This window comes from Arvicola amphibius, chromosome 12 (assembly GCF_903992535.2).
Source record: "Arvicola amphibius chromosome 12, mArvAmp1.2, whole genome shotgun sequence".
NCBI lineage: Eukaryota > Metazoa > Chordata > Mammalia > Rodentia > Cricetidae > Arvicola > Arvicola amphibius.
In genome coordinates this window covers 12,533,183-12,546,762 of record NC_052058.2, presented here as the reverse complement: position 1 = coordinate 12,546,762, position 13,580 = coordinate 12,533,183, and the positions used below count along the sequence as shown (strand labels likewise).

At 48.5% G+C, this 13,580-nt stretch overlaps 1 protein-coding gene across 1 annotated transcript in view; it reads left to right on the top strand.

Annotated features, from left to right (window-relative positions):
- Susd4 (sushi domain containing 4) overlaps positions 1 to 13,580 on the top strand; it is a 123,561-nt gene that overhangs the window by 58,546 nt on the left and 51,435 nt on the right. The window contains 6 exon segments of the mRNA XM_042054000.1: positions 6,968 to 7,014; positions 7,017 to 7,119; positions 7,122 to 7,182; positions 8,088 to 8,157; positions 10,042 to 10,253; positions 11,943 to 12,033. Of these exon segments, the coding sequence (XP_041909934.1) occupies positions 6,968 to 7,014; positions 7,017 to 7,119; positions 7,122 to 7,182; positions 8,088 to 8,157; positions 10,042 to 10,253; positions 11,943 to 12,033 (584 nt within the window).

The following is a 13,580-nucleotide window of genomic DNA, read 5'->3' as shown; positions in this document are numbered from 1 at the left end:
CTTTTTAAAGAATGGCTTTCTCCCTTCTTCCTTTTTCTTTTTAAAAACAAATCTGAAATTTTGCCAGATGTGGAAATTGTCCCAGAACACAAGAGGTCAACAAGCGTTTAATAATCTTATCATGGAAATGTGTCCCAAGACTCTTTATAAAGCAAGTCACATCTTCCCAGTGATTTTCCTTGTCATGCTAAGCACGTGGGGTCTCCTGCCCTGCCTGTCAGGAGCTGCTCCTGGGGACTCCTCCTCTTCTTGGTGAGGTCTCCCCAGGTCTCTGTAATAGACTGACTTGGGGTCGCAACTCCTTAATGGAATGGATTCAGATTCAGGCATACCTGATGCTAGGGAAGACAGTCCCCCAGATATTTGCATCTGGTCTGGGGTCAGGACAGACTTTCTGGTCATGGAGAGCTTCTCTGGAGTCTGACTCAGGGGTACCCTCCAACCCTGTGTGTGTGAACTCATTCAAGTGCAGCCACAAGCTGTAATGGGCTGGTGGGGAGGGCAGGGCAGGGCAGGAATAGCTGTGCTGTATCATCCATTGCAGGGTGGATAGAAATGGGGCATGCCACGTGCTCACTCCTCTCTTAGCGGCCTGCCACCCTGTCCAGGAGCGTTTGGATTTTTAAGCACTGGCATGAGAGACTCGGCCTCATGTGCTTTGTGGCTGTAGCTAAATGTAATCTCCTCAAAGCTGCCTCTCTCATTTCTTTCATTGTGAATCCTGTGGTGTAGACACATACCAGCTCAAGTGGTTTCTGGACATTGATCTTATCCTGGATAAGACAGGGTGTCAATACCTGTGTTCATTCAGAAAAATAAGTTCGAGTTGTTCTGAGAGTGTGGGAGTTTTTGAGGCAGGGGAAGCCGAGGGTGTGGTGTGAGGGGCTGAGGGTTGTGGTGTGAGGGGAGGGGTGTGCGCAACCCTAGTGCACAGGTCATAGGACAGCATGCTTTCATTTTAGCGCATAAATAAACTTGCAGAACTTTGAACACCAAAAGGCCTTTCAAAGATTTTTCTACACGGGGCACAGGATGCCCATCCTGGTGTAATTTTCTCTCGAAGCACAGAGATAGTTTATTGTTGAGATTGATTATAAGCAGCTTTGTCCATGTGTTGCTACCGATTAAAAGGCGTTTGGTACTGGGGGAAAGGCAAGCGTTCACCTATGGGAAGATGGGGAGGGAAGAGCTTGGGTACTCAGAGGACACCTGCAAAAAGCTCTCTGATTCTTGACAGTAAGATGCAGTTCAGTCAAAAGGACTTCCTCCGTCTCATGCAGCCATCATCCAGGACTAGTTCCTTCTCTCCCCAGGGATATCTTCATCATCAAAAGTAGACTAGGAACCCCTGCTACAGCTGGGAGATGTTTGGTGACTCACTTTCTGGATTCTTAGATGTCTTAGGTGACAAGCCAACTTCCCTGCCTACTCCCACGGAGATGCTGTGATGAAGGGTCAGCTTTGGGGAAACCATGGGGATTGTGCGGTACCCGGTCATGATAGTCCAGTATTGCTCTTTGCCCAGTGCTGTTTTAATATGCAGGATCCGCGGACGTTTAAGAGTTGAGATTGTCACAAAGATTTGAGTCATTTGTAAACAAAAATTTGATGAGGAAAAGCCAAGCATAGATGGCACTCTTAGGGTCAGGAGGACTAGACTGGATAAAGTCAGAAGCCTTGGGTTTGATCCGTCTAAGCCAGTAGGGTGACTACACCAATCCCTTCGCCTCAGAGTCAGGTCAGTGACCTTGCAGGTGACTTGAAGGTTAATTGAATCTTGAGTAAATGCTCTGGGTGGGACTAATTTTGCTCTTAATTTTACTTAATACCTGCAAAAATATCTGTTTAAACGTTTGCATGGATGGCTCCTTCTCACTTGCCCAGCCCCCTCTCACTAAAGAAATGCATACAAAATCAATTTTTGTGTCTATATCCTGTTTCTTCCCCTATAGACCCATAGAGCAGTTTACAGAGAAATGGGAACCTAGCCCTGGCTCTAAATTGATTTGGCTACATTTGATACACTCTTCCTTCCTAGAATATGACTTTTCATCTGTAATAGCCCAAAAGATTGCTTTTCACACCTCTTTCGTTTTATGATCCTTTTCAAAGGCTTCTTATGTTGTTCACAGTAGAACTGGCGGCCAGGTTTCTGCAGTCTCAGAAGTAACCAAGCCAGAAGTGTCAAGACCTCATCAGGAGACGGAGGGCCTGATGCATTTCTTTGTATGGAAAGATAAGGGCGCTCTCAATCTCTGTAGCACAGGTGGATTTGGGTTCAGAGAAAAGAAAAATAAGGAGTCCTGACTTCTACTGGGACCAGAGTCTAAAATTACAACTGTGTCTTTGACTTGATCTGGGTTCACAAGTGGAAACACAACACCAGAGATGATAATGATGATACCCAAGAAGGAGGAGATGTAGACTCAGAGCAACCAGTCCTGTAGCCATCAGAGGGGACTGCAGGCTAGGGTGGGGTCCTCAGGCTAGGGATGTTCAGCTGGGTTGTCCAGACCCCAGGGATAAGGCATTAGCCCTATTCAGTGAGTCAACTATATGTGTAAACTCAAGGGTCTTGAGAGAAGTGACTTCTGGAAGCAGAGTAGTTGGCTTCTCTGTTATGCACAAGTCGGAAGAGCCTAAGCACGTTGAACACTTGTATGAGTCTGGGTTCTGCAGAAAAACAACCAATAGAAAGCATTAATCTGTATACAAACCACCCCTCCATCTGCCCACCCAACAGTCCATCCATCCATTCATCCACCCACCCATCCATCATCTGTGTCTCCTAGAGACCCAGGAGAATCAGTGGCTCAGGTCTAGTCAAAAAGTGCAAAAGTTTGAGGCCCAGGAGAGCCAGGGGTGAAAGTCCTGAGCTAAGTCCTGATCCAAAAGCCCAGGACCAGTGTTCCAGCTCGAAGACTAGCAGCTATGGAGGACAAACACTTTCCTGTTCCTCTCTTTGCTCTGTCCAGGCCTGTAACACAGAAAGAGGCCACCTCACACTGAGAGGGTAAGCCATTCTGCTTGGTCTCCAGAGTCTCAGGTTGATCCCACCTAGAAGAATGACATAGCAGTCCCCTGTACACAGGGACTAGTATCTGGGTACCTATATCCATTCCTAGTCAGGGTCTCGCCTAAGTGTGTCTTGCATTCATACGTTGTACTCTAGATTGACTATATGTAGGAAGAGCCAGGGGAGGTTGCTAAGGACTGTTTGAAATGGAGCACTCCCCCTCCTCCTCCAGCTCCTCCAGGAGTAAACATGTCAGAAACCATTCTGGGAGCTCACTCTTCCCTCCAGGCTGTGACCACTTAGTTCCAGAGCATTAGCAGAATTTGACGGATGGGAAGGAAGTATGTTGGGGTTTTAAGAAAGCAGATTCTTGAGAGATGATTTGAGTGGGCCTGGACACAGGTTATTTTCCCACACCTCCTAATACCTACATCAGCCCACTCTTTAATGGGTCTGTTATCAGACGGGGGCTGATCATCATCATTATGGAAGGACACTAAGAGAGGGCTCTGCCGAAAAAAATGATCTGGGCTGGGAATTGATCCACCAAGGGATAATTTGAAACAAAGACTCTGAGATCTAGCAGGCCCTAGGAAATTACTATCTTGCTCAATGGGATTAGTTGTCCAAATGAAGAATATTTTCTTCTTGCACTAGCCTGCCTTCTGATGGCTCTTTTCACTGCTCTTCTGTTGCTGGCTGGATCCCTGGCCAGCAACACTGCAGATCTTCAGCCCTGCGCCAGCCAGGCTTAGGAACTCGACCGTGTTAGCTGTGGTTCAGTGGAAGCAGGGAGCTGCCGGGGCTTGCCGCTTTACAGAGAAGGAATAAGAACAAATCTGACTCATGAGGAACAGCCCTCTCCTGCCCATTGTAATTTTCATGAAGTGCTCATCATTTTTTTATTAGCCCAGTGACTTTCCTGATAGATTAGGTCGTTCTGTCTGATGGGTCTTCAGCCCCTCCCTTGACTGGTCTCACCTTCTTCTGTGAAGGAGAACAGCCTTGTGGCCAAAGTCAGGGTGTGGCCAGCTGGAGGAACTCCAAAGTCAGCAATGCTGATGTTTGGTAGCAGGGGTGACAGATTAAAAACCACGTATTAGGGGAGCACAGACACCCCAGGCAAGGCACAGCATGGACCTGCCCTGTCCCTGTATTGAAGAAGAAACCTAAGACGTTGGAATTGTAGAAAAACTAAGCAGTTTAGAAAAACACCCAGGAAACTGGCTGTGGTGGTACACTTGAACCTTTAATCCCACCACTCGGGAGGCAGAGGCAGAAAAATTTCTATGAGATTGTGGTCCAGCTTGGTCTGCATAGTGAGTTCTAAGCCAGCTAGAGCTACACAGCAAGACCTGTTTCCCAAAGAGGGGGGAAGAAAAGAAGATTAGGGTTCATAGTCTACAGGAAAGAGAGAGAGTGTGATGCAGGATAGGATTTCATAGCTTTGTCTGTGATATGCATCAGCTTCTGGCCACGGGTGGTACTGCTTGGTAGCAGAATAGTTGGCCACAAAGTTCTATCCACCCATTCATATATGCACACACCACCCTTTACCCATCCACCCATTCATCCATCTGTCCAATCTATCATCCACTTATATATTATCCATCTATACACCTATCTATCAATCCATCCATCCATAGATCTACTCACCTCTCCATCTATCCACCTAGCCACCCACTCACCCATCCATCCATCCATTCACACATCTACTTATCCATCCATCTTTTGACCTATCCACCCACCTTATTCACGTATCCACCCATCTATCTATCTATCTATCTATCTATCTATCTATCTATCTATCTATCTATCTATCTATCTATCCATCCATCCATCCATCCATCCACCCATTGATCCATCCATCCATCCATCCATCCACACATCTACCCTACCCATCCGTCTGCTGACCTATTATCCATCCAACTTATTCATTCATGTATCCATTGTTCCATTTGCCCCCCCCCATCTAACCATCCATCTGTACAACCACTCAGCCGATCATCTTTCACTAACATGCTTGTGGTGGAAATGGTCACCATGTACAACACACAATGTCGGATGCAGAGGAAATGAGGAAGGTTGAGTCTCTTGAGTCTCCCGCATAGGCTTTCATAGACTAGATGAGGACACAGTAATAGACTAGCAGTTCTGGTCACAGTAAGGAAAACCTTGAGGAGTGAAACCGGGCTACCCCTAACGGGAAGAGAGACCTCCTGTGTATGTTCTAAGGAGGCTTGCATTATGGAAAATGTCCCTTCCCTCATTCAAGGGTGTAACAGTACCTCCTTTCTATTTCAGTGGAAGATAAATATCCTTTGCCCCCTGGGTTTAGGTTTCTTCCCCTGCCCATAGCTGGGTAGCAGCAGCTTACTGGAGTGTCCCCTCACTTACCTCAGCTACAGCTTTCTATTCTCCACTGTGTTTCTTTGTTGTGTGAAGATTCTTAGATCTCTGTCGTTTAAAAAAATTTAGTAAGGGCAGCCTCTTACTGCATATCTCAGGCTGACCGGGAAACTCCCTGTGTAACTCAGGCTGGCCTCACGCTCACAGCAATCCCTGCTTAGCCCCTAGAGTGCTGGGATTACAGACTCGAGCTACTGTGGCTGGCTTTATCTTAACATTTTAATCCAGCAATGATTAAAAACTCTGCCTTATCCCTCTTACAAGGGCAGCTACTGCCCCATGTTCTATTCACACTGGACCTCCCCAGAGAGAAGCCCATGCTGACTGCCACTTTTCCCTCTTTAAACATCAGCAGACGAGTTTCATCCTGTCCCTTATGATGTCCTGGTAGTGGTCTCCGTGTCATCTGTCTTTAGCATGGAGGTTCTTGACCTGTACCCTTGATGCTCATCTCTGTTTCTGGCTAGTATGTCCACTCTCCTAAGGACTCAGCTGAAGGCCTTCCAGAGGCTTCCCCACCCTTATGCCCTTCTGTGGCTCCCACTAACACACATGTAACCCATTCTGACTCTGTCAGAATGATTTTTTTCAAAGGACCCACCGTGGAGTGAACTTCCTTCCAGACAGAAGGAAGTCGTGACTTTCTTTACATCGGAAGCACCCCGAGGACCTGCAGTACTTTCCCTAAACATTCAAACTTGAAGCAATCATGTGGCAACTTTCCCAGTAGCCCTCCCCTGGCCAGTACTATTGATTGGTGCTACCTGGATAGTATCTTGTTGCTTTGGTGTGATATCACACTTGGTCATACTTGAGGAGCAGAAGCGTGGATGCTGTCCCCACCACTGCCCTTTCCTTCTTAGCTGCCCCCCTCCCTCCACCGTAATCATCTCTGCACAGAGGGAGCTCTGACAGTGAGTTTTGGATGCCACTGACACCATTGCTCCTCTCGTGCTGAGAGCTTTTAGCACAGTGACCCTGCAGGCCAGTGGGGAGGGAGTATGAGTCTCACAAAAGCTCAATGGGCGTGAGGGATGTCACCAACAGCTGAGGACCTTTAGAAATACAGGGTACTAAAGAGGAGTGGCTTCCTCAGGAGTCCAGCCTCCAGTATGCAGCTGAAAGCAGGGGGGCCCAAGGTTGTGCCCTGCCCTCTGAATCTGAGAAGTCAAACCAGCGGGCTGTATGGGAATTGAAGATGGACACCACCAACCCCATTTCCGTGGAGTTGTGCATGCTAGTTCCTGATACCTGTTCAGTGAGGATTTGTGGGTTGGCTTTCCTTACTTTATAGGAAAATACAAAACAGTAGATGTCTGTCCAGAGGTTGGCCATTTCCATGCCTCCCCTTGAGGGCACATTTGAAACATTATGCTGGCAGGAGCTGCACCTTCCTCGTTCTTGGCCTCTCATAAGCGTGGAAAGCAAACCAACACATGTAGGCTCTTAGTTTCGTTCATACGATTGGAGTGGCCCAAGGTGCAGGAATACAGTTCCTAGAGAAGTATTCAAGGCCCTTTCTCTCTCTCTGTGTCAATGTAGGGCTCGATGACCTCAGCGTGTGTGCTGATCCAGGCGTTCCAGAGAAATGGCTTCCGGAACCCCCAGTGGAGGCGTTTTCTTCGAAAGTTCTGTAACCCGGTTTCACTGCCAAGACGGATTCAAACTGAAGGGCTCTACCAAAAGACTGTGTATGAATATTTTAATGGGACCCTAGGCTGGGTCCCGAGCGACAGGACCCGTCTGCATACAAGAAGGTAAAGCGCCTGCCCTTCTGTGGGAGCCAGGGATGTGCCTCTCAGGGATGAGGGCTCTGGGTACACTGGAGGCATGGGTCCCAGGGCCGGTCTATTCTACGGGATGAGTTCATATTATCCTCTTTCTCTGTCACTTGCCATCCAATTTGTCACCATTCTGGCTGGTGCGAGAGGCATGCTTGGGTCACGTGGGCACTTTGTGATCAGCCTGCCAGTTCAGCACTCATTCCCATGTTTCTCAATGACAAGGGTTAGTGAGCATTTTCGTACAGATGTTGGTGATACAGAGGGTGGGATACGACTCAGAGTCAAATCAACTGCTACATTTAAGACCAGCATTTGGCGTGACACGTTCTTAGGGCGCTATGACCAGGAGAGTGGGTTGACACAGCGGACAGCCCTTGCTAGCAGTGACCCTGGGGCCTATTGCTGATGCTGGCGTCTGGCAGCTAGCCTAAATCCGCTGGCTGCCACACTCTTGTGCTTTTTTGGTTTATTTTGGTTTGGTTTGTTTCATTTTACTTGTTTTACTTTGCTGCCACAGACAGTGTTTAGAGTTATGCAAAATGAATTGTGTAATTAATTGGAGTGCCAAGAGATTGATTATGAGTCTCACAAGACTGGTGCCGCTGACGTTGGAATAGGCATGGATCAGAAATTAACGCAAGCCTCTAACCTCCAGGAGGCGCGGGCCTGCTCTGCCGCTGCTCTGCTAATGTGTGAGCCCATTAGGAGCTGGCTTCCCTTTCTCTTCGTTATTGAAGTTGTTTTGGGGAGGAAGTTTTTAGGATGTAAAGGATCACTGTGATTTAATAATGTGTACTTCCTTAAAGAAACTTTAAAATGATTATGTGTGTGCACTCGTGCATGTGTGTCTGTGGATGAGGATGTGCGTGTGAGGGCAGCTGTCTGTGGAGCCCAGAGGTGTTGGAGCCCCCAGAGCTGGAGATGCAGGTCACCATGCACAACATGAGTGTGGGGAACTGAACTCCGGTCCTCTGCATGAGCAGTCTGTGATCTTACCCACTGATCCATCTCTCTAGCCCTGCTTTATGAAACTTCTAAACTGATTTAATCTGACAAGCACCTTTCATTATGCTTTTTTATATGGAAATTGCAAAGGATGAGCAAGAACTGTCTCTTGCCCCTTAAAGGACTCGCTAATAAATTCACCATTCCCTCTTGCATGGACCCCATGTGAGAGCTGTGTTCTCTGAAAAATACCACAGAGCTAGAAGTTTATTTGGCTATGTCTGTTATACTCTGCCGAAGCCTGTGGCCTGAGATGCCTCATACCCAGGACCGTGAGATGGCAAAGTGAAGGAGAACCAAGGGCCCAAGTAATGGCCCAGAAATGAGGGCCTTCTCTGTTTCATCTTCTTGGGGCAAAACAGAAGCCGTTTGACCTCTTTAAAATGAGCTTTCTCTTTAGCACTGTGTGCTGGGGGTAAAGCCAGGTCTTCAGCCATCTCCTTGGTTGGGGGCTTCCTGTGTGCCAAGACAAGAAGGAGAGGGCACAGCAGGAAGTGCTGGCACGGTGCCCGGACTCAGTAGTCCCACCCTGCCACCTAAAACAAGACCTTGACTCTCTAAATGGTGGTACAGATCTGCCTTCTGGTCATGGAATTGAGTGGTAAGCCATGTTTGGGAAGGCTTGGAAGGACAGCCCACCAGCTTAGGCAGAGTGGTATGTTTGCTCTTAGGGGTGGCACCCCTGATCTTTGGGAGGCTTGCATGCAGAGGTGGCCATTGTGCCTTGGTGGTGGAAATGTTATTGTTAATGCCTTTGGTGTTCTTTATTTACTTTTTGGTCTCGGGGATTGAACTAGAGTCTCAGGCATGCTGGGTTAGCTCTCTCCCGGCCCCTTTATTCTGCACTACTCATAGGGAAGGTGGTGGGTAGGGTCTACACCAGGGAGATTTTTTTTTCCTGCTTTGTAAATAACCATAGCTGAGTGCTTCACATTTATGCTGGGTGGTTAGTAAGAGCTGTTGAATTAATTTGCTGCCCTTGCTGGAAGGCTGAGAAGTTTTGTAATGGAGATAATGAGGATTTATGTCAGCTTCACTCTTTGGCAGGCACAGCTACCCTGTGAGATGAAATTTATGTCTTATTTTCTCGTTGGGTGACTGAGACTCAGGGAAGGCTCACTCACTTGCTCAAGGTCACACAGCGTCTGAGGAAGTACAAGAACTAAAGGTACTGCTGACATCATGGGGACCATTAGGGATTGTGTCAGTGCTGCTGAAACCAGCAAGACAGAAGTGGTGGAGAAGAACGGCCTTTCGGAGTCCCTTATCCTGCTTGCCAGCTCTGTCTGAGAAGCAGACATTGTTTGTTTGTTTATTTGTTTGTTTATTTGACAGGGTCTCCTGTATCCCAGGCTGGCCTGGAATTGCTACATAGCCAACGATAACCTTGAACTTCTGATCTTCCTGCCTCTATCCCAGAAGTGCTGGAAGCACAAACGTGTGCCAGCAAGTCTGAGCTGAGAAGCAGATTTCTTAACCATTAAGTCCCCTTGACTCCGGGTGCCCACCATCTGCACGGTGCTCTGCAGAAGTGTTGGTGCCATGCGCTGTACAACAAACTGAGCCTAAGTCCTCTTGGGCGTTCCCTCGGATCCCCCACCTCTTTATTCTCCGCCCTCAGGCGCACCAGCTCTTTCCTCACATTCCAGTCTGAACTGCTTGTCTCAGGGAAGCTCATTGTCAGCGTGTGGGGGGCGGGGAGTCTACATAGCGGACATTATGGGGAGTGGACTTTATGGGGAGTGGATTCTTCTCAGCACCGGAATCTCCCTCCCACTTAGAAAGCATGAATATTTTCTCTGAGCCATCATGCAAGGGCCACTCTAGCCTTCAGGACCTGGAGCCTGGGTGAAAGCACCTGGTCGCATGGAAATGCTGAAATTGGCCAAAGACCGAGAGTACACTTTGTTGGCACAACCATTGCAGACCTGTGAGATCAGGATGCCAGCCACCAGCTGGGCCTCTGCTTTGGTAAAACCACCAGAGAGGTTTAACTGGGAACACTTTCCTGGGGGTAACACCCTTCCTGTGAAGAAGGGGTGAAATAAGATTAGCCTTGTGCGAATTGGATTTACAGACACAGGCTGCACACAAATGTCAAGCCCCTGAGCCACACAGACAACTAGAATAGGCTCTGGCTGACTCTCATGTTGGTATGCATGCTTAGGCTGATGCAGGAAGACTGAAAGTTCCAGACTAACCTGATCTGTGTGGTGAGACCCATTCAAAGAAAGAAAAGAAGGAGGGAGGGAGGAGGAGGGAGGGGGAGGAGGGAGGAAGGAAAGGGAGGGAGGGGAGGGGAAGGAGGAAATGAAGAAGGAAGGAAGAAAGGAAGGAAGGAAAGAGGGTAATTTAAAACTAAAATATCCCAGGAAGTAAAATAAAGCCACTTTGGTTCCTATCCAATGCCGTGGACAAACGGACAGGGGACAGGAGGAGACTCAGCCCCCAGTCTTGCCGAGTCTGTCAATCATCAGTGTTACTGGAAATGTTTTTCTCGATTAAGCATCTTTTGCTACTGGACTACAGGACGCACTTTGCCCTTATGCCATTGGTTACTCCAGCTAGACAGAAGTTTCTGCTCTTGTGTTTTAAGGAGAGAACTAAAGAATCAATTGCAGCCAGTTAGTTCCTGCATTGGCAAGCCTCCCTTAGACCGTGAGCCAGCACTGCACAGTACGAAGTCCCTCGGGAGTCTCGTTACTAGGAAGGGCGTTTATGAAGCTTTTTAAAGTCAGATCTCTGTAGCAGAAACAGCACCGTCTGGTTGGTTTCGGGGTGTCCTCAGGACATGTTTGGGTGTAGTCAACACAGGTGATAGGGCACACGCCTTTCTTTTTCTCCTTAAACGTCCCCTGTCTAGAGTAGCTGCTTTGAGAAGTAGAGACCTGAGAAAATTAAAATTTTATGAAATTAGTATTCGAGTTCTTTCCTCAGGCAAGTTCTCCTCAGTAAGGAAGCGGGGAGGCGGAGGGGGGAGGGGATAGACTTTCCCCTTTTCTCCCTTGAGCGGTTTGGAGAACAGCCCCTTGGCCTCCTAGGTCATCACATTCATGTCAGTTTTTGACAAATACATATTAAGGAAAAAAGCATGCTTGTGACCCTGGCGTTCCCAGCTCTAGCAGACAGCTTGTTCAAGTTGTGTCTTCCCTAGCAAGTGCCCAGATGGTTTCTGAGGACCAGTGGCCCTCCTCTTCATCCCAGCACGGTGCTATGAAAGGTCCTTCTTACATTGTCCCTCTGCAGAGCGCCCTTTGTTTCAGGTCTCCTGACTGAGAAGGAAGGGATTCCTCTCCTGTAGGACAGTCCAGTTCTCAGCTGACCACACAGGAACTGGAACCCCAAACCTACCGCCTACCCAGAAACCCATTGCCCCCAGCATCATCACAGCCTCCTGTCCCAAAACCCCAAGCACAGCCTTCAGCGCTGGTTCAAATGCAAGGGCCACTGTCTGGAGGGAAATGCGTGACTTTGGGAAATTTTAAAAATTATTTTATGTGTATTATCCCTTAAAAATAATTTTTAAGAGTATTTTGTGTTTGGGAACTGCCTGTGTGTCTGTGCATCGTGTGTGCGCAGCGCCCTCTGAGGCGGGAAGAAAGTGTCAGACCTCCTGGAACTTGAGTTATAAATGAGTGATTGTGAGCCACTGTGTGGCCGCTGGGGAACCAGCCTGGGTCCTTTGCAAGAGCAGTTGGTGCTCTTAACTGTGCTGTGTTTTTTCTCAGGCTCCTCATTCCTGTTTCGGTGCCTTCAAAGGCAGGAGCCCACAGTCTGGAAGATGCCACACAGCAGGTGGCATGCAGTCACACCCTGCAGGTGTATTGAGATGCTGCTGCTGCGGGTTCCTTATCTGCATCTCTGAGTAGGCAGCTCTCATCCCTGGGGTGTGAAAGGAAGACAGAGGGTTCCTCCTGCTCTTGTTAGACAGGGGCAGGTCTTCTGCAGCCACCTGTCTCTGAGGCTCCCCACGGGCCTTCCACAGGTGGCCTAGGTATTCCAGTGACTAGTCACACCTAGCTCTTAGAGGAATGCCCTGGATTCCTTGACTAATGCTTAGGTGGCTCCAGTCAACTGTAGTCTTTCACACAGAGCGTGCCTTCCCTCCGTGCCTCGGCTCACCTCAGCACACGCTGTCTCATAGATTTTCCACAGTTAACGGTGTGCGTTCAGTTGATTCTGGGTTATCTGTAGGGTGCTGAAAGAGGCTGCCAATTCCAGATCCCGCGCTTTGGGAACATTGACAAAGATGAACAATGACAGCCAGACATCAGTCCCAGAGTCCACCTCCACCCCCAGCCACTAGACACACACAGCGGTGTCCCCCACATCTTCCTGTTCTCTGCCCATCTCTGGCTCGTGGGCTTGTTCTGGTGCCATACCTTCATTCTCCTTTGCCCCAGGGAGAATGCACTGTTTTTAGGAGGCATATCCCATGTAGACTGGGTACTGTGTTAGAGCATAGTGTGTTCGTCAGTGGCCAGGTGCTGCCCTGGAGCAACCGGGTGCTGAATACATAGTATCTTCTTCAATGGGTGCTGGATGCAGGGTGCGTTCATCAGTAATTGGGTTGCTATGCTGGATGCACTTTGTGTTCGAGTACAGTAGCCCAGCGTGACGCCTCTGGCCATTTGTTTTCCGGATGAGAATGCAGAGGCTCAGAGGAGCAGGATTCTCCTTGGAACCCTGGACAATGGCAGGGATGGGATCAACTCTGTGCTTTCCAGGACTCACTCAGCCTACCTGGCTAGGGCTCCTTTCTTCCCTCTGGAGGTAGGGAATGAAGGACCATTAATGGCCACACCCCTTAGGAAAGCCTCATCTTGTCAGTATCCTTGGTAAGGACCTTTCCTACAGGGCACTGACTTTAAAAGTGTGACCAAGGATCCCTGCTGCAGAACCTGTTGTAAATACCTAGTCCTACATCCCTTGCCAAAGTGTAGGAGCAGGGTTCAAGGAATCTGTATTTCTTAGGAAAAGAAAAACCGAAACCGCCCAGGTGATTTTCTCCTTTAGGAGCCCCAAGAACCCCTTACTCAGGGATGGAGTGGCCTACAGCTTTGTGTGAGGGAAGAGAGCTTATTATCTGCAGTGTTTAGCAGAGGTCCTTGGAGACCGTTCTAGAGCTCAGAGTGTCAGTTTGTCAGAGGCTTGTGCGAGCATAAGTGAGTTATATATATACACTGTGCTCAGCGAGCAAGCTGGGAGTGGATGGGCCATCGTCCCATTGACTTTCGGTCCTGTGCTTTCTGGAGCTGTGAATCACCTGGCAAGCTTCAAAAACAAAACAAAAACCAGAAACAGAGCTGGGGATCATTCCAGGGAACTCCAGTTCTCATAACTCCTGTACCCCCGTAGTTTCATTC